Consider the following 19,962-nt stretch of genomic DNA (forward strand, 5'->3'; position numbering starts at 1 on the left):
ATATTGTCATATTTTATCGTTGTTGTGTGTTTTCTTTTTATCCTTTCCTGGTTGGCTGATCTGGGTTTTTTTTATCTGCTCTGCAGCATCCTCTTCTACCCTTCCATGAAATTTTTGAGTCTCGCAAAGCTCTATCTTAGACATTCTTCCCTTAGTACTCTATATTTTCTCCTGGGGCTGTCTTATCTACACACTTGGTTTAAGTATACGCATAACCCTGAATATTTATATCTGGAACTCTGTCATTTTATCTTAACTCAAATCTGTATATTTAAATGTCTACCTTACACCTCTAGTTGGATATGTTATAGGTTTTTAAAAACTTACCAAGTCCAACACTGGGCTTCCCCAGACAGTAAAGAATCTGCCTGCAATGCAGGATATCTGGGTTTTATCCCTGGGTTGGGAAGATCCCCTGGAGAAGGACATGGCAACCCACTCCAGTATTCTTGCCTGGAAAATCCCATGGACAGAAAAGCCTGGTGGGCCACAGTCCATGGAGTTGAAAAGAGTCAAACATGACTGAGAGACCAACACATACATGCATAAGTCCAACACTGAATTTGATATCTTTCTTTATAAGTCTGATTCCTCTCTGATATACTCCATCTTAGTTAAGAGTATCATTGTAGAGTCCATTAAGTCTTTTCAACTTAACTGCTTTCACCTTTTTTTATTTTTTTAACTGCTCATCATGGTTGTTAATGTTATCATAGAAGTATCCATCATGTCTCAGTTCAGTTCAGTTCACTCACTCAGTCATGTCCGACTCTTTGCGACCCCATGAATCGCAGCACGCCAGGCCTCCCTGTCCATCATCAACTCCCGGAGTCTACTCAAACTCATGTCCACCGAGTCGGCGATGCCATCCAGCCATCTCATTCTCTGTCATCCCCTTCTCTTTCTGCCCCCAATCCCTCCGAGCATCAGGGTCTTTTCCAATGAGTCAACTCTTCACATGAAGTGGCCAAAGTATTGGAGTTTCAGCTTTAGCATCATTCCCTCCAAAGAAATCCCAGGGCTGATCTCCTTCAGAATGGACTGGTTGGACCTCCTTGCAGTCCAAGGGACTCTCTAGAGTCTTCTCCAACACCACAGTTCAAAAGCATCAATTCTTCTGTGCTCAGCTTTCTTCACAGTCCAACTCTCACATCCATACATGACCACTGAAAAACCATAGCCTTGACTAGACAGAGCTTTGTTGGCAAAGTAATGTCTCTGCTTTTGAATATGCTATCTAGGTTGGTGATACCTTTCCTTCCAAGGAATAAGCCTCTTTTAATTTCATGCTGCAGTTACCACCTGAAGTGATTTTGGAGCCCCAAAAAATAAAGTCAGCCACTGTTTCCACTGTTTCCCTATTTGCCATGAAGTGATGGGACCAGATGCCATGATCTTTGTTTTCTGAATGTTGAGTTTAAGCCAACATTTTCACTCCCCACTTTCACTTTCATCAAGAGGCTTTTTAGTTCCTCTTCACTTTTTGCCATAAGGGTGGTGTCATCTGCATATCTGAGGTTACTGATATTTCTCCCGGCAATCTTGATTCCAGCTTGTGCTTCTTCCAGCCCAGCGTTTCTCATGATGTCTAAGCTGATATAATAGCCTTCTAATAGGACTCTGCATTTACTTAACCCTTCCTAACCTTTTCTGTAAGTTTCAGGAAAAAAAATGCAAATATGATCACATCGCTCTCCTGTTTGGAATTTTTCAGTGCCTTTCTGCTGTTGTAAAGACATGCTCATTGTATACCATGTCCCTGCTGTCTCCGTGTTGCTCTGCTAAGCTGGTGTGTGCAACGTGCACATGCTCACTCAGTTGTGTCTGACTCTTTGCAACTCCATGGACTGTAGCCCAGCAGGCTCCTCTGTCCATGGAGAGTTCTCCATGCAAGAACGCCAGAGTAGCTTGCCATTTCCTCCTCCAGGGATCTCCCAACCCAGGGATCAAACCTGTGTCCCTTATGTTGCCTGCCTTGGCAGGTGGATTCATTACCACTGGCACCAACTGGGAAGCTAAGCTGGTGGGGAATAGAAAATAACTTTTGCAAAGGCCAATGGTAGAGTAAAAATCTTCCGGATTGCCGAACCTGCCATTTTATATCCTAGCAAAGAGCCTTTGCACAAATTGTCTTCTCTTCCTGGGCCACTTTTCCCATCCCTATTCCTCTTGCCTAATTGGATCCTATTTTATATTTAAAATCTCTGGACTCTGTGAATAGGTCAATTTTCCATGTGATATCTTTTGTCAGATTATAAACCTCCTTATTACAACATTCATTACAGTCAGCATTTTATATCACTGCCTTTATTTAGATAGAAATTAAAATTTATAAAGGTAAAGTAATATATCTTTTGTTACTCATATTAGAGGTGGCTAAAATGAAAGTCAAATGTAAAAATTGCCAGACTTCCAGCCCCTTGCTTCCTGCCCCTCTCCAGGCTTGTTCTTGTTCAGCACTCTGTACCAAAGGCATTGAGAGTACTGGCACTGTAACTCCATCTGGGTCTATAAATCCATTCACAGTCTTTGGAGTTTTAATTTCACTCTTGATTTAAACTCAGAATTGATTTTGTGCATTTCCCCAAGTTATATTTGACTAGATTCAAAAAATGAACAAAAACACCCTGTTGATTTTATGTAGAAATCATTCTTGTAGTGAACACAGTCTTACCTCTTTTGTTTTCATAGGTACTTTTATCCACCATTTTCATAGTTCTTTTTATTGGCAGAAGCAGGGTGGAGTAGATTATTATCTGTAAGTCATACTTCTTTCATTAGAGTCACCAACTCAGAGCAATTTAGTGAAATGAAATTCTTTATAAGTTGGTAGATCTACTTACTTGTTTCCAAGTTCACTTGGAAGATTTAATGAGCTTACAAATGTGGGGGTGAAAAGAATGACATTCTTTAAGATGATATATGTCCAAACAAGGTCTCAATGACATACTGTTTTTCTCTTTAATTTGAATCTTTCTCAATTTAAATGTCAAACAAGTCTTGCCAGGGCCACATAATTGCCCCTTTTCATTTATTCAAAAATGTGGATAATGTTATATTCTCTTAGGTTTGCTTTCTTTATTTATTTTTTTATACTCCAATCTGAATAAAGACATTAAAAATGGAAATAAAGCCTAAGAGGGGAAAGGAGAATAGTTCTTGTAGTACATTGTTTCTTAATATACTACTGAAGGAACAACAGCAACAACAACAACAACAAAAAAAACTTTAAAATGTGAGTGGGAGGGAGAAGGAAGGAAGGAAGGTAAATAGACCATAGTCTCTTGTGCAATGTAAAGAAATTAATGAAGACAAGAGGAGGATAATTAACAGAAAGTTCTGAGACCTATGGATGAAAGGTCTTGATGAGATGAAAGAACTGTTGCAGTAGACGTATTTCAGAAAGTGTGCTAGAAGTATAAATGTTAATGTCCAAAAATTGAAATGGTTTGTTTTTGAATTCTTGTTTTTTGCATTAAGAAGCTCTAAGGTATAACCTTGGTAGTAGAGGTTGAGGTTATTTTGCCAGATTATTGGTACTGAGCAGGTCACAGGATGACTAAGTAAATATTTACATGTTACATTGAAGTCCTTTTTCATTCATGATGTCAGTCATAGTAGGGTGGATGAATGGGAGACTGACAGCCAGGGACCAAATCAGAAAACACAGTGTCATCAGTATCACATAAATTGGAGGTCATCACTGGAATAGGAAATTTCTGATAGCAGATTATTTGGGACCCCACCATCATGTTTAAATGCTCCCAGTATGTCTTAAAGTCATGAAAATTCTTTTGATAAGGTTCATATTTGTGATATCCATACATGAGTTCTATTTAGCCATGCAGATACAAAAAAAATAACAGCTGTCTTTAGACCATTGCAAAGACACTGAATTGTAGTAATGCCCTCGTGTTTTCCTATTGACGATAGGAGCAAAACAACTTGGCTTTGAAAGGCTCCTACCAGCTCAAAAATACAACTATGGAGATTGTGTCTGCTGAGCCGTGCTAACTTCCGTTCTAATTCTCTTTTTTGAATTCACAGAGAGTGAAGAAGTTTATCAAAGGCAGGTGCTGTCAATTTCATGTATCATCTTTGGAATTGTCATCGTGGGCGTGTTCTGTGCAGCGTTCTACTTCAAAAGCAAGTAAGACCATTTCTCTCAAGTGTTAAAAGGTTACTTCTCAGAGGAAGCACTTTGTCTTTCTTTAAGTTCTCAGTCTGAGCTCTAGGCAGAAGGATTTTGTGCAAATGGGCCCATCAGACATCCTTAAATGACTCTGAATCTTTTGTAGCCTGTGGTGAGTGTGTACAGCGTGTGCATACATGTATGTGTGTGTGTGTGTTTCATCTTTCATGCACATAGTGATCACTCTTCTCTGTGATCATGAACACTCTGTGTTCTTTGCATTTTTTGATGGCCTGCCAGAATTAAAGGCTCAACGTCAGCCTGTCAGTAAAGAGTTAACTCTTCTGAAAAGAGAGGTCACTGCTGAACATCCAACCTTTTATGAAAAAAAAAGAAACAACTCTATTCCTTTTATAGTGTTTTATTTGATACCCATAAAGGTTTTAGCCAAATGTGAAATATGAACACTGTAAAATCTACCTTGGTTCACCAGTTAGTATGGACATCTAGAATATGCCCTATGCTTATGTTGCCAAGAAACCAAATCTTCTGCCAAAAGCATTGTGTTTTTTTTTTTTTCTGACTAGTAAAGTAGAATTAAAAATATATTATGTATTTATAAGTATGTATGTGTATATACATATATGCTTACATATACATGTTACGAATAACATTGACAGAGGTATTTTATTTATGTAAATGACGTAATTTGCCCTTAAGAAATACAGATAAAAATATTATACTGCTTGGTTTCTTGTAAGGTAGACAGGCCTTGAGAAGTTGGCATAGATTCTGTTCCTACAGCTTGTCTGGAATCCAGGCCAACAAGTAATTGCTTTTCTTTGGACTTGTATTTTTCTGCCCATTTGCCCTACTAAAAATGGATCCGTTTCCCAATATAGTCTGTGATACCTGTCTGCGTGTTGTGTATGTCGATCTTTAAAAAGAACAGCAATTTTAAGAAATAATGGAGACTCAGATATGAATCCAAAATTAGGAACTATTATTTTTAAAAAACTATTTCAGAATAGGTTTAGATTTTTGGAATTGCCATGAAAATAGTACCGATAGATCCAATATACCCCAGACACAATCTCCCCTATTTTTAATGTCTTTCCTTAATATGTTGCCTTTGCCGCAAACAGTGGAACAATAATGGAATAACAGTGTTACTAACTGAAGTTCGTATTTCCATGTTTCCTTAGTTTTCACCTCATGGGCGTTTTCGCTGTTGTCCCACCCAGGGAACCACATTGCATTTCATCGTTGTGTCTCCTAAGCAACTTTTGGCTGTGGGAGTTGTTAGTGTTCAGTTTTGAACACTTTATCAGGGATACTGGGCTTTTCATTCATTATCTCCCAATCCTCACAACAACTGAAATTATGCATTATTGCTCAATTTTTCAAATCACAGCAGAATTTGATTGTAAAGTATTGATTTGTCAAAGCCCCACAGTAGGAAATTGACAGCAGGTCTTTGCATTTCTTCAATTCTCCTTTAAACTGCATGCTGTTCACCACCCAGCATGTTGACTCGTGTGGTCCTCCCCCAGATGGTGAAAGTGCTTGAGGGGAATCAGGAATGTCGTGCCCTGCTGCAGTCCATAGCTCTTTATGTTCTCAACAGGCTACATGGTTTCGTGGTCAGGATTTTACATGCATCAGCCTAAGCTGTATTCACATCTTCAGTCTGCCACTTGCTTATTCAGTATTATTAGGGAAATTACATTCAGCCTTGATTTCTGTTTTGGTAAAGTATAGCAAAATATGGCCAAAAATAATGTGTACCTCAGAGAATTTAAGGATTAGTGGGATAATACTGTAAAGAAGGCAGCATAGTGTTTAAAAAGTAAATACTCATTGAAGGCTTGTTGTTGTTAACACCTAGGGTGTCTACACACTGGAACTTACAGGCAGGGTAGCTACAAGGTGAGTAGAGTTCCCTGAGCATGAGATGGTTAATCACACTCAGCAGAGCATTAGGAGAGTCACCTTGCAAGTGCTGTGTGGGAGAAAGCTGTGTATTTAACAATATGCAAATTACTATGAAGAAGTAGTTAATCACTTATTTTTGGAGTATAATCTGTAGTTGTACCACACTTAAAGACTGATAACGACAGTCACAAGAACAGAGAACAGCTGGGTAACTAGAGGATCTCTATCTTCAGAGCTGTTAGCCTCTCCTTCCGTGGGCTGCAAGTGGGCTTAGTGATGAGCACATCCTCCTGGGGCTCAGCAAGGTGTCAGGGGTTTGCATGGAAACACTGTTCAACTTTCAATGCATAATAGGAGACTCAGGGGACTGAACCAGTGGGAGATGAGTAATCAGGAGGCTGTTGTCTTTCTACCTGCCCAGCCAGGGCACATATTTATTTTATATATATATGTCTAAAAATAACAAAGGAATAATGAAATTTGAAGACTCTTCCAACTGGAGCTGTAGTTCTCATCAGAGACTTAGAAAATATTACCTTCTTCTAGGGCAATTTCCAAGCATAGTTTTCCTTTATTTTTCTCTGTCTGAGAGGAAGACCACATTGAACACCAAGCATCTAATTTATATAGCTGAAAGTGATGTAAATTTTTTTTAACACCTTGGCACAAGTTTCTTTGCCCTCATTCCTGGGATTCTAATTCCCTCCAGAAACCTTGGAAATAGCAGAATAAACAGGCTGTACTTTTTCTTTACTTTCAAACATTATAAGATTTTTTTTTTCCCATGTTATACTTTTTTTTAAACTCATCTTGGAAGTCCTAAGTCATCTTGGATTCTGGGACATGTCTATCATCAGTTTCCTGATAAATTCCCTTGAATCTCCATTCTATATACTGGAATTTACTGTGCCCAGAGAGAATTAGGACTTAACCAAAACATTCTCTTGGTTATTTTTTCTACTTCCCATCATTATTTGGGTCCTGCCACTCTGGTCCTTTGTCCATTCTTTTGTCATCTGTGATATGGCATGACCTCACCCGATAGAATATTACAGCACATTATTAGCCAATGAAAGTTTGAACATAGGTAACAAGAAGAGGTAGAAGTAAGGAACACTTTCTTGGATTCAGAGAATTTTCTGAGTTAATGGAACCCCAGCCACTTTGAAGGTCACAGTGAAATAAATTCTTTTCTCATCAATTCCAAAAAGTTCAAGTATTCCTATAAGTAGTTAATGGAACCATTAATTGAGCCTTTCAAATCTGGCTCACATGGCTCACATGACAAATATAAATTCTTCTAGATTTCCCTTTTACTTTTAACTCATACGGGCTAAGAAGTATCAGTCTGGCAGCGGGAGTCCATATTAGACTTAGGAAATGCGAGACATAATTGAACTCTGAAAATGAATTGAAATAGGAAAAGAGATACATGGGTGTGGAGGGGGGAGCGGAATAGATGGGGAAAAAGTGGAAACAGTGATTTTGGAGGTGATTTTGGGCTCCAGATGGTAACTGCAACCATGAAATTAAAAGACATTTGCTCCTAGGAAGGAAAGCTATGACAAACCTAAACAGCATATTAAAAAGCAGAGATATCATTTTGCCTACAAAGGTCCATATAGTCAAAGCTGTGGTTTTTCCAGGAGTAATGGTGGATGTGAGAGTTGAACTGAAAAAGGCTGAGCACCGAAGAATTGATGCTTTCAAACTGTGGTGCTGAAGAAGACTGTTGAGACTTCCTTGGATAGCAAAGAGCTCAAACCATTCAATCCTAAAGGAAATCAGTCCTGAATATTCATTGGAAGGACTGATCCTGAAGTTGAAACTCCAATTACTTTGGCCACCTGATGAGAAGAGCGGACTCATTGGAAAAGACCCCGATGCTGGGAAAGATGGATGTCAGGAGGAGAAGGGGGCAACAGAGGATGCAATGGTTGGATGGCATCACCGCCTCTATGGACAATGAGTCTGAGCAAGCTCCAGGAGATAGTGAAGGACAGGGAAGCCTGGCGTGCTGCTGCCCACGGTGTCACAAAGATCTGGACGTGACTTAGTGACTGAACGACAGCAACAGGAAAGATGTTGCAGGAGCAGGAACTGGGACAAATAATTATCACAACTGGGAAAGCATGGGAGGAACGAGGGGAACTGATGCTACGAGTAGAAAACAGATGCACTCCAACTTGCCCTGACTGTATGTTATCATCCTCTGAAGAGATTTTAGATCACAAAGCAAGGCACCTAAGGACAGGCAATGGGTGTTCTGATATGATGCTATGATTCTCTTCATCTGTGGCGGCCTTAGTCCCCACACAGTTATAAGCTAGTACACATAAGTACTAATATAATCTAGTACACAGTTATAAGAGTTCCTTGACCTGAGATAGCCAGCATCCGATGATAGGTCAGTGTGAGGCTTTGAAGGCCTGGACCACTGCCCCACCATGGGGTGAAAGCCACGCCAGCTTCAGAGCTCCCTGTGGGATTTGCTGAGGTTTTCACTGGAGCCTGCATCACATTCCAACTCCTTCTGCCCCATCCTGCTTCCTTCACTGAGTTTCCACAGGTGTTGATCTTAAGAGACCTCACTAATAAAAACCCTGCACACGATCTCCATCTCAGTGTCTACTTCCACAGGGAGTCAACCTGCAGCATCACAAACAACATCTCCTGCTGGACTTGTTGGGTCTGATATCCCACCACTGTACATCTCATTTCTTCCTGATGAATTGGCCCAGAGCAACTTAAAACCCACTGAACTCTAGAATCACACTGACATTGTTAGGCTAGTGGGTTCCAGTGTGCAGTACTTGTATCTTGTCTTCCCCAGAGCCACTACTCTCCTGAGAGAGCTGATGGCATTGCAGACAGATGCTTCCACTTCCCTTTGTTCCCATCTGCTGAGGGGAGGACGAAAGGGCAAAAATGTATGCCTTGAGAGAGCTGAGGGATGATAGAAAAGGAGGCAGGTTAGAAAAGAAAGCCCATATGTTCTGGAATATTAGTGAGTCAGGACAAAGGTAAGAGGAGGGTAAAGGAAAGCAAATTATTAAAAGGATTTAGGAAATGCAATCAGACATTTTTATGAGGAAAATTCCTTTAGATGTTTACATTTCCCAAACGCTGACTTAGGGAATTCCTGAAAAGATCTTTAGTATTTCTACAGCTAATTCTTGGAAAAATAATCATGTTCTTCCTCTGTGTCAAGCCCCCTTTACTGCTTCCTTATGATTTATTCCAGTAGAACTTCCTCATCTCCCATCTGCTTCATTAGTGAGTCCCTGATAGGATTTTGTGGCTTTCCTGTGCCTCTTAAAATGCTGATAGGATAGATTTGTTTCTAACAACAGGCTACAGATTAGCTGTTAGGAAGTAGATTATTACAAGTATATTAAAACAACTAAGAGTACTGGAGATAAAAGCCCCCTAAATAATTGAAAAGATAAAAGAAATATTTAAACAGAATGACATCACACGAGTATTGTAAATTCAGAGGAGATAATAATGCACAGACCTCCAATTCTTGTAGCAATTCTGTGACTTGCTTGTAAGAGAGGCAATTAACAAGATCTCTTCTTTTATCTCTGAGCCAGTGTCCTGATTCCATCATCTCCTCATATAACTAAGCTTACTAAGTGATGAGGAGTGTAACTGATTAATATTGAGGAGTGTAACATTAATACTCTCCACGTGTCCACAGTATTTATGGAAAAGAGCTTATCCAAACTCCATTGATGGAGGAGGAAACTGAGGCTACAGAAGTTTGGGGAATCAGTCATTTTGATTTGAGGAATCAAAGCAAAGCTGTTGGGACACAGAGCTGGAATTCAAATCTCACTCCCTCTGATACTCAAGCCCATGGTGCATAGAGGGATGTCTGCCTCAAAAAACTCACTTCAAGAGACGGAGAGATGGTGAACAGTTGCCACCAAGGCTCTGTCCTTGGTGTGGGCCCTGGGGAACGAGGCAGAAGTCTAGGGCAGATGATTCTGTGAAGTTTGTTTGCTTGTTTGTTTCATGGGTACTGGGTCTTATGTTGCTAGTTAATTGCTATAAAGCTCTTACGAGAGCAGCTAATAAGGCAGTACTTTGTACAGTTCATACAACAGTCACTCCACATTTGCAGGCAGGGGTAATTTACTTGGAATCCAAAACCTGAGAATAGTCTCAGGTTCTTGGCCTTCCCACCAAGAAGCAGTGTGACCACGGCAAGTGGTTTGACAGTCGTGAGTAGTGCCTCAAAATGAGGAGTATGCAGCCAGATTCGTTTGGTTCTAATCCAGCTCTACCACTGTCTAGCTGTTTGACTTTGGACAAATTATTTAACTTCTCTGTGCCTCAGTTTTCTCATCTATTAAGTAAGCGTAGGATTGATGGCTTGTCATACAGAATTATTGTGAAAAATAAGTGAGCTAAGACATGTAAAACACTTCAAATGATGCTTGGCATCTTTCAAGAATTAATTTTTATTACTTATAAATTAATCCTTCAAGAGTTAATTTTTTTCTTATTATTTACAAAAGTTCTAACAAATTCTGCATTCAGGGCAGATGGTAAAAATAAATGAAGTGTTTTTAAACTATAAAGAAGAAAATAGACCCCTGTTATGTCATGTGTGCAAGTTATCCAGTCAAGCTATACCTATCTGAAATGGACAGATATAAACCTAACTTTGCAAGTCTGTTATATGTGGCTGCTAGGTCCAAGTGTCAAAGTTGTCTACTTGTAACTTCAGAGCATTCCTAATTCTCTTTAGTTGAGCACTCAAGGTTAAGGACCTCTTACATCCAGTAGGGAGAGGACAATGCATTACATTTCTGCCTTTAGAGTGCCATGGGGTGTGAATCCTGGCTATTAATGGGTAATGCCAAGTATTTCTTTGTGGGGTTGAAAATGAAGGGAGGTCTCTTTGTTAACTGAATTTATCTTGCTATAGAAAATGACAAATATAGATGTCAGGAGTGAATGAACCTCAAAAAAATAGGCATAAATTTATGTGACTATTTATACATGGATTTATTTAAACTTGCAGGAAACAAGCTAAACAAATTCAAGAGCAGCTGAAAGAGCCACATAATGGTAAAAACTACAGTCTCAAAGCATCTAGCACAATGGCAAAGTCCGAAAACTTGGTGAAGAATCATGTCCAGCTGCAAAATGTAAGTGACATGTCCATACATCCCTTCCCACAGCTACTCTCACTGCTCCCAGTCCAGAGGGGATGCGGAACCTGTGATCAGACTTGCCTACTTTTTTCAGTACTCTGTAGATTTTTCCTTAAATCATGTTGCATTTTTGTGTGTGTACACAGTACTGCAAAAAAGAAAGAAAAATTAATTCTCAGCTCTTGATTACAATCTGTAACATAATTAATCTCTGGAAGCAAAAAGAGCTTCAGTTGTTTGTTCCATAATCACTTACTGAATTCTTCCTTATGTCAGAGATCGTGCTAGGCACCAGGGGTACGATGTTCCTTACTGTATGGAAACTGACATAGTGAAAAAATAGACACCCAGAAGAGGTTTGTGGGATGAGCGGGTTGCTATTGCAACAGAGGTGGGAGAAGAGACCAAAAGGAGGTGGTGGGGGCAGAAGTGGAGGCAGCAAAAAATGCAGGCTTGAACTGGAAATTGAAGAATAGGAAAGGTTCATCAGGGAGTCAGAAAGCCAAGGACTAGAGACTAGAATAAGCAGAAAGAATAAATGCAGGGAATCCTAAGAATACATACTATATTCAGACGACTCTGAATTAAAGGGTATGAGAAAAATCAAAGCTCATAAACACGGAAAGGGAGAGTTGTAGTCCTGGGGTTGTTGCTTCCTAACACCACAGCTCAACAGATACCAGAATTTGAAGTTAAATACAAGCTCTTTGAATCCTGTGTTCTTTTTGTGTGTGTGTGGCTGCTCTGGGGCTTAATTGCAGCATACAGGGTCTTCAGTTGAGACAATTCTTTAGTTGTGGTGCAGCTTAGAGGATATTTAGTTGCACCATGTGGGATCTAGTTCCCTGACCAGTGATCCAACCCAAGCCCTTTGCATTGGAAGCATGGAGTCTTAGCCACTGGACCACCAGGGAAGTCTCGAATTCTGTATTCTTTCTAAAGTAGTTTTTCATGATTTCTGAGATATATTGAAAAGCACTGAAAGTGAAAGTGAAGTCGCTCAGTTGTGTCCGACTCTTTGCAACCCCATAGACTGTAGCCTACCAGACTCCTCCGTCCCTGGGATTTTCCAGGCAAGAGTATTGGAGTGGGTTGCCATTTCCTTCTCCAGAGGATTTTCCCGACCCAGGGATCAAACCTGGGTCTCCTGCATTGTAGGCAGATGCTTTACCGTCTGAGCCACCAGAGAGCAAATGTTACTGAAGTCAGGTTCTGCTGCTCCCTGTTCAAAACCCAATACTCCAGAGACAAATGTAACTTACAAGATTCTGCTCTGTTTTAAAGAGCAGTTTTAAAGGGTTAATCGAATTGTTTGGGGAGGAGATCAAGGTTTGTAATCTTCCACTCTGCGCAGACTTTCTTCTGATTGTGTTGTGCTTAGTCACTCAGTCGTGTCCAGCTCTTTGTGATTCCATGGACTGTAGCCCACCAGGCTCCTCTGTCCGTGGAATTCTCCAGGCAAGAATACTGGAGTGGGTGGCTATTGCCTTCTCCAGGGCATCTTCCCAACCCAGGGATCAAATCCAGGTCTCCCGCATTGCAGGCGGATTCTTTACCATCTAAGCCACCAGGGAAGCCCATTCTTCTGATTGGTCTATGGTGAAATGACAGGTTGGTGCTCCAGAAACCTGGTGCTCAGCCTGAAGCTGCCATTCTCTCTGGGTGGGGGCCTTAGTTCCTGCAGAACTCAAAGAAATTGTTATGTATATTTCATGTAAAGGAACCAGGACTTGGCCCCATGCTGCTCTATTGTTTACTGACTGTTCCTCCTTCATTTCTCTATCCCCTCCCTCCTCTGATTAGTAACTGTTTGAATCTGCTCTTTACAACTAAAGGAAGGTCAAGGAGGCTGATTGATGCCTATTTCCTAAACATAATAAATGAGGACACAGAAAGGATTTGTACCCAGGAAGACTCCATGGGTCCTGCTCCATTTCACAAAAGCCATCTAAGACAGACTAGAAGATTCCTGTCAGGCTAGCAATTCTTTGACCCCATGCAAGACTGCACTTCCAGATTCTGAGACCCAAAAGGAAAGCACAAAGGTGGTGGTATAAACCTAGATTTGAGTATAATACACGATCACCCAGGATACATTCACACCCTTCCAAATGCGTAAATCACTGGGAATTTAAACATCATTTGTGATTTTGGGAAATCATTACTCAGAAAGTCGCCATTATGCTGTGTGTGACAGATGTACTTAGATACTTAATGCAGAATTCATAAATCATAATCGCTTCCCAGAAAAGTTTTGTTAAACTTGTAATCACGGCTATGTGTAGGGATTGTTCTTTTCTGAAACAGAGCGAATGTTTTTGTTAGTGATTTCTAATGAATATTATCCCATGACTGTAAAACAAATACTGTAATGGAGGGCTTCTTAGCAATTGAACCTATCACAGATAAAGCCAGAGGCTGGTTATGGTAGTGAGAACAGATTTTTGATTAGTGATATACTGTTGCATTACAGAAGAGAATCTTGTTTGAACACAACTTCTATTCTTACAGAGGTGACTGGGTGCTTGAAAAGGACAGTGAGGGTGATCTTGGCTGGCTCAGCCTGCAGCAGCTTGAAGCAGGATTTTGATTCCTGGCCAGAGACTGAGGTCAGTCTTGGAGTGAGAGCACCAGACCTTAGTCACTTCACCAGTGGCCAATGACAAGGTCCTGGCCCTTTGGCTTTGCAGAGAAAGAATCCCCACAAAGATAGAAAGCAGTAAATGGAGTGTTTATTAGGAGGAAAAAGAGTCTAGAATGTATGGATAGATACACAGGCAGACTCAGAGAGAGAGCCGTGCCCACACGGTAGTTTAAATCACTTATATGGGGCATTTCTTCTGGTTATCCTTTGGCCAATTGTTTAGATTTGCCTGATTCCGAGTATTTGGTAGGATCCTACTATATGTGCATCTGTATCTCTTAGCCAAGATGGGTTCCCCTGAAGAGGACTCCTCTTTTGACCTCCAAGGAGCTTTCTATGCATGTGTGAGTTTCTCTAACTGCAAGAATGAGAAATATGTGCTTTGTTATCTTTAATCTGGGCAGGGCCAAGCCTCCTCTCTCTCCATTGGCCTGCTATTCTTATCTTAGAGTTTCAGTCCACAGGGAACTTATCTCCAATTTCTTCATCCTGGGGTGCCTAGGTACCTCCTATCTCAAGGGAGTAGGGAAGGGAAACAGTGGGGCTTTACAGTCAGGGAAGAGAAAAATGACCAAGAGTTGGTCATAGAAATGAGTTTAAGCCCTCTGTGTTTATTAGCTGGCAATTATTAAACTTAGGGTCCTGTCTTAGGGACTCACTGAAGACCAGGGACATGACTAGCCTTTGGGTGTCCCCGTTCATTGCAGGAAAAATAGGGCACAAGAGGAGAGTCATGTGCAAAGTAGTAGGTGAGTCCCTGGGACTAGCTACCAAGTGAGGGTCCTTGGCTTTGCTCAGAAAAGAATTAAAGGGCTAGCCACAGTAAAGAGAAAGGTTTATTTAGAGAGGTATACATTCCATAGACGGAATGTGCGTCATTTTGGAAGACAGTAAACTGCCCCAAATATGGGGTAGTTAGTTTTATTGGCTTGGCAATTTCACAGGCTAATGAGAGAGGAGTATCCCAACTCTTTTGGGAAGGCGGTATATATTTTCAGGAATTGGGCCACTGCCCATTTTTTGAACTTTTATGGTTGGACTTGGAAGTGTCATGGCCCTTGTGCGTAGTGTCATTTAGAAGTTTCGTTGTCATTGTTCAGACACTCAGTTATGTTCAGCTCTTTTAATCTAATAGACTGCAGCACAACAGGCTTCCCTGTCCTTCACCATCTCCCAGAGTTTGCTCAAACTCATGTCCATTAAGTCGATGATGCCACCGATCATCTCATCCTCTGTCATCCCCTTCTCCTCCTGCCTTCAATCTTTCCCAGCATCAGGGTCTTTTCCAATAAGTTCTTCACATCAGGTAGCCCAAGTATTAGAACTTCAGCATCAGTCCTTCCAATGAATATTCAGAGTTGATTTCCTTTAGGATTTACTGGTTTCATCTTTTTGCAGTCCCAGGGATTCTCAAGAGTCTTCTCCAGCACCACAGTTCAAAAGTATCAGTTCTTCGGTGCTCAGCCTTCTTTCTGGTCCAGATTTCACATCTGTACGTGACTACTGGAAAAACCATAGCTTTGACTATATGGACCTTTGTTGCCAATGTGACATTTCTGCTTATTAATGCGCTGTCTAGATTTGTCATAGCTTTTCTTCCAAGGAGCAAGCATCTTTTAATTTCAAGGCTGCAGTCACCGTGTGCAGGGATTTTTGAATCCAAGAAAGTCAAGTCTGCCATTGTTTCCATTGTTTCCTCATCTATTTGCCATGTAGTGATGGGACTGAATGTCATGTTAGTTTTTCAGATGTTGAGTTTTAATACAATGTTTTTCACACTCCTTTTTCACCTTCTTCAAAAGGCTCTTTAGTTCTTCATCACTTTCTGCCATTAGGGTGGTGTCATCTGCATTTCTGAGGTTACTGATATTTCTGTCAGCAATCTTGATTTCAGCTTGTGCTTCATCTGGCCCAGCATTTCACATAATATATTCTGCATATGAGATAAATAAACAGGGTGACAATATACTGCCTTGACATATTCCTTTCCCAATTTTGAACCAGTCTGTTGTTCCATGTCCAGTTCGGACTATTGCTTCCTGACCCACATACAGATTTCTCAGGGGGCAAGTAAAGTGGTCTGGTATTCCCATCTCTTGAAGAATTTTCCACAGTTTGTTGTGATCCACACAGTCCAAAGCTTTGGCATAGTCAATAAAGCAGTAGTAGATGTTTTCCTGGAATTCTCCTGCTTTTTCAATGATCCAATGGATGTTGGCAATTTGATCTCTGGTTCTTCTGCCTTTTCTAAATCCAGCTTGTACATCTGTAAGTTCTCAGTTCACATAATGTTGAAACCTGGCTTGAAGGATTTTGAGTATTACCTTGCTAGCAAGTGAAATGAGTGCAGCTGTGTGGTAATTTGAACATTATTTCACATTGCCCTTCTTAGGGATTGGAATGAAAACTGACCCTATATAAGCCATGTAGCCACTGCTGTGTTTTCCAAATTTGGTGGGTTATTGAGTACAGCACTTTAACAGCATTATCTTTTAGGATTTGAAATAGCTCAACTGGAATTCCATCACCTCCCCTAGCTTTGTTCGTAGTGATGCTTCCTAAGACCCACTTGACTTTGCTCTCCATTATGTCTGGCTCTAGGTGAGTGTTCACACCATCATGGTTAACTTGGTCATGAAGATTTTTTTTGTATAGTTCTTCTGTGTATTCTTGCCACCTCTTATTAACATTTTCTGCTTCTGTAGGGTCCATAGCATTTCTGTCCTTTATTGTGCCCATTTTTGCATGAAATGTTTCCTTGGTACCTCTAATTTTCTTGAAGACAATAGTCTTTCCCATTCTATTGTTTTCCTCTATTTCTTTGCATGGCTCAGTTAATAATGCTTTCTTATCTCTCCTTGATATTCTTTGAAATTCTGCATTCAGATAAGTATATCTTTTCCTTTCTCCTTCACCTTTTGCTTCTCTTCTTTTCTCGGCTATTTGTAAGGCCTCCTCAGACAACCATTTTTCCTTGTTGCATTTCTTCTTGGAGATGGTTTTGATCCCTGTCTCCTGTACAATGTCATGAAACTCCATCCATAGTTCTTCAGGCACTGTGTCTATCAGATCTAATCCCTTGAATATATTTGTCACTTTCACTATATAATTGTAGGGGATTTAATTAAGGTCACACTTGAATGCCCTAGTAATTTTCCCTACTTTCTTCAATTTAAGTCTAAATTTTGCAATAATGGGCTCATGGTCTGAGCCACAGTCCTCTCTCGGTCTTGTTTTTGCTAACTGTTTTGCTTTTCCATGTTCAGCTGCAAAGCATATAATCAGTCTGATTTAGGTATTGATCATCTGTGATGTCCATGTGCAGAGTCCTCTCTTGTGTTGTTATAAGAGGGTGTTTGCTATGACCAGTGCATTCTCTTGGCAAAACTCTTGTTAGCCTTTGCCCTGCTTCATTTTGTACTCTAAGGCCAAAGTTGCCTGTTATTCCAGGTATCCCCTGACTTACTACTTTTGCATTCCAGTCCCCTATGATGAAAAGGACATTTTTTTTTTTTTATGTTAGTTCTAGAATGTCTTGTAGGTCTTCATAGAACCATTCAACTTCAGCTTCTCCAGCATTAGTGCTTGTGGCATAGACTTGGATTACTCTGATATTGAATCATTGGCCTTGGACACAAACTGAAATAATTCTGTCATTTTTGACATTGTACTAAAGTACTGCATTTCTGATTCTTTTGCTGACTATGAGGCCTGCTCCTTTTCTTCTAAGTGATTATTGCCTGAAGTAGTAGATATAATGGTCATCTGAATTAAATTTGCCCATTCTGGTCCATTTTAGTTCAGTGATTCCTAAAATGTCAATCTTCACTCTTGCCATCTCCTGTTTGACCACTTCCAATTTACCTTGATTCGTTGACCTAATATTCCAGGTTCCTATGCAATATTATTCTTTACACCACTGGACTTTATTTTCACCACCAGACACATCCACAATTTGGTGTCGTTTCTGCTGTGGATCAACCTCTTCATTCCTTCTGGAGTTATTTCTCTGATGTCTTCTCCAGTAGCATATTGGACACCTACCAACCTGGCCCCGGGGAGGTGGGAGAGGGTGATGGGGAGGGCTCATCTTTTAGTGTGATATCTTTTTGCCTTTTCGCATTGTTCATGGGATTCTCAACACAAGAATGCTGAAGTGGTTTGCTATTCCCTTCTCTAGTGGACTACATTTTGTCAGAACACTTCACCATGACCCACCTGTCTTGGATGGCCCTATGGCATGATGTATTATAATGAGCATATAATGAGGTTCAAGGTCTAGTGGAAGATCAATGCAAAGAAATAGAGGAAAACAATAGAATGGGAAAGACTAGAAATCTCTTCAAGAAAATTAGAGATACCAAGGAAAAATTTCATGTAAAGATGGGCACAATAAAGGACAGAAATGGTATGGACCTAAAAGAAGAAGATATTAAGAAGCGATGGCAAGAATACACAGAAGAACTATACAAAAAAGATCTTCATGTCCCAGATAATGACAATGGTGTGATCACCCACCTAGAGCCAGACATCCTGGAATGTGAAGTCAAGTGGGCCTTAGGAAGCATCACTACAAACAAAGCTAGTGTAGGTGATAGAATTCCAGTTGAGCTGTTTCAAATCCTAAAAGATGATGCTGTGAAAATGCTGCACTCAATATGGTAACAAATTTGGAAAACTCAGCAGTGGCCACAAGACTGCAAAAGATCAATTTTCATTCCAATCCCAAAGAAAGGCAATGCCAAAGAATGCTAAAACTACTGCACAATTGCACTCATCTCACTCACTAGTAAAGTAATGCTCAAAATTCTCCAAGCCAGGCTTCAACACTACGTGAACTGTGAACTTCCAGATGTTCAAGCTGGTTTTAGAAAAGGTAGAGGAGCCAGAGATCAAATTGCCAAAATCTGTTGGATCATTGAAAAAGCAAGAGAATTTCAGGAAAACATCTACTACTGCTATATTGATTACGCCAAAGCTTGAGTGTGTGGATCATAACATACTGTGGAAAATTCTTCAAGAGATGGGAATACCAGACCATCTGACCTGCCTCTTGAGAAATCTGTATGCAGGTCAGGAAGCAACAGTTAGAACTGGACATGGAACTACTGACTGGTTCCTAATAGGAAAAGGAGTACATCAAGGCTGTATATTGTCACCCTGCTTATTTAACTTATATGCAGAGTACATCATGAGAAATGATGGACTGGATGAAGCACAAGCTGGAATCAAGATTGCCAGGAGAAATATCAATAACTTCAAATATGCATATGACGCGACCCTTATGGCAGAAAGTGAAGAGGAACTCAAAAGCCTCTTGATGAAAGTGAAAGAGGAGAGTGAAAAAGTTGGCTTAAAACTCAACATTCAGAAAACTAAGATCATGGCATCTGGTCCCATCACTTCGTGGCAAATAGATGGGAAAACAATGGAAACAGTGACAGACTTTATTTTGGGAGGCTCCAAAATCACTGCACATGGTGACTGCAGCCATGAAATTAAAAGACGCTTGCTCCTTGGAAGGAAAGTTATGACCAACCTAGACAGCATATTAAAAAGCAGAGATATTAGTTTGCCAACAAAAGTCTGTCTAGTCAAGGCTATGGTTTATCCAGTAGTCATGTACGGATGTGAAAGTTGGACTGTAAAGAAAGCTGAGCGCCAAAGAATTGATGCTTTTGAACTGTGGTGTTGGATAAGACTCTTGAGAGTCCCTTGGACTGCAAGGAGATCCAACCAGTCCATCCTAAAGGAAATCAGCCCTAAACATTCATTGGAAGGAGTAATGTTGAAGCTGAAACTCCAATATTTTGGCCACCTGAGGCAAAGAACTGACTGATTGGAAAAGATCCTGATGTTGGGAAAGATTGAAGGCTGGAGGAGAAGGGGACGACAGAGGATGAGAAGGTTGGATGGCATCACCGACTTGATGGACATGAGTTTGAGTAAGTTGGTGATGGACAGGGAGGCCTGGCGTGCTGTAGTCCATGGTGTTGCAAAGAGTTGGTACACATTCTATAGACTGAATGAGGTCCATCACAAAAGGCAAGAACAACCTTGGGAGAAGCACACTCCACAGACAG

At 40.5% G+C, this 19,962-nt stretch overlaps 1 protein-coding gene across 6 annotated transcripts in view; it reads left to right on the forward strand.

Annotated features, from left to right (window-relative positions):
* Positions 1-19,962, forward strand: part of NRG3 (neuregulin 3) — a 1,226,542-nt gene that overhangs the window by 1,174,594 nt on the left and 31,986 nt on the right. For all 6 annotated transcript variants that reach the window (XM_061405513.1, XM_061405517.1, XM_061405516.1 and 3 more), the window contains exons 5-6: positions 4,048-4,150; positions 11,103-11,229. In XM_061405513.1, the coding sequence (XP_061261497.1) occupies positions 4,048-4,150; positions 11,103-11,229 (230 nt within the window). The remainder of the gene's footprint in view (positions 1-4,047; positions 4,151-11,102; positions 11,230-19,962) is intronic.

This window comes from Bos javanicus, chromosome 28, assembly GCF_032452875.1.
Source record: "Bos javanicus breed banteng chromosome 28, ARS-OSU_banteng_1.0, whole genome shotgun sequence".
Classification (NCBI taxonomy): Eukaryota; Metazoa; Chordata; class Mammalia; order Artiodactyla; family Bovidae; genus Bos; species Bos javanicus.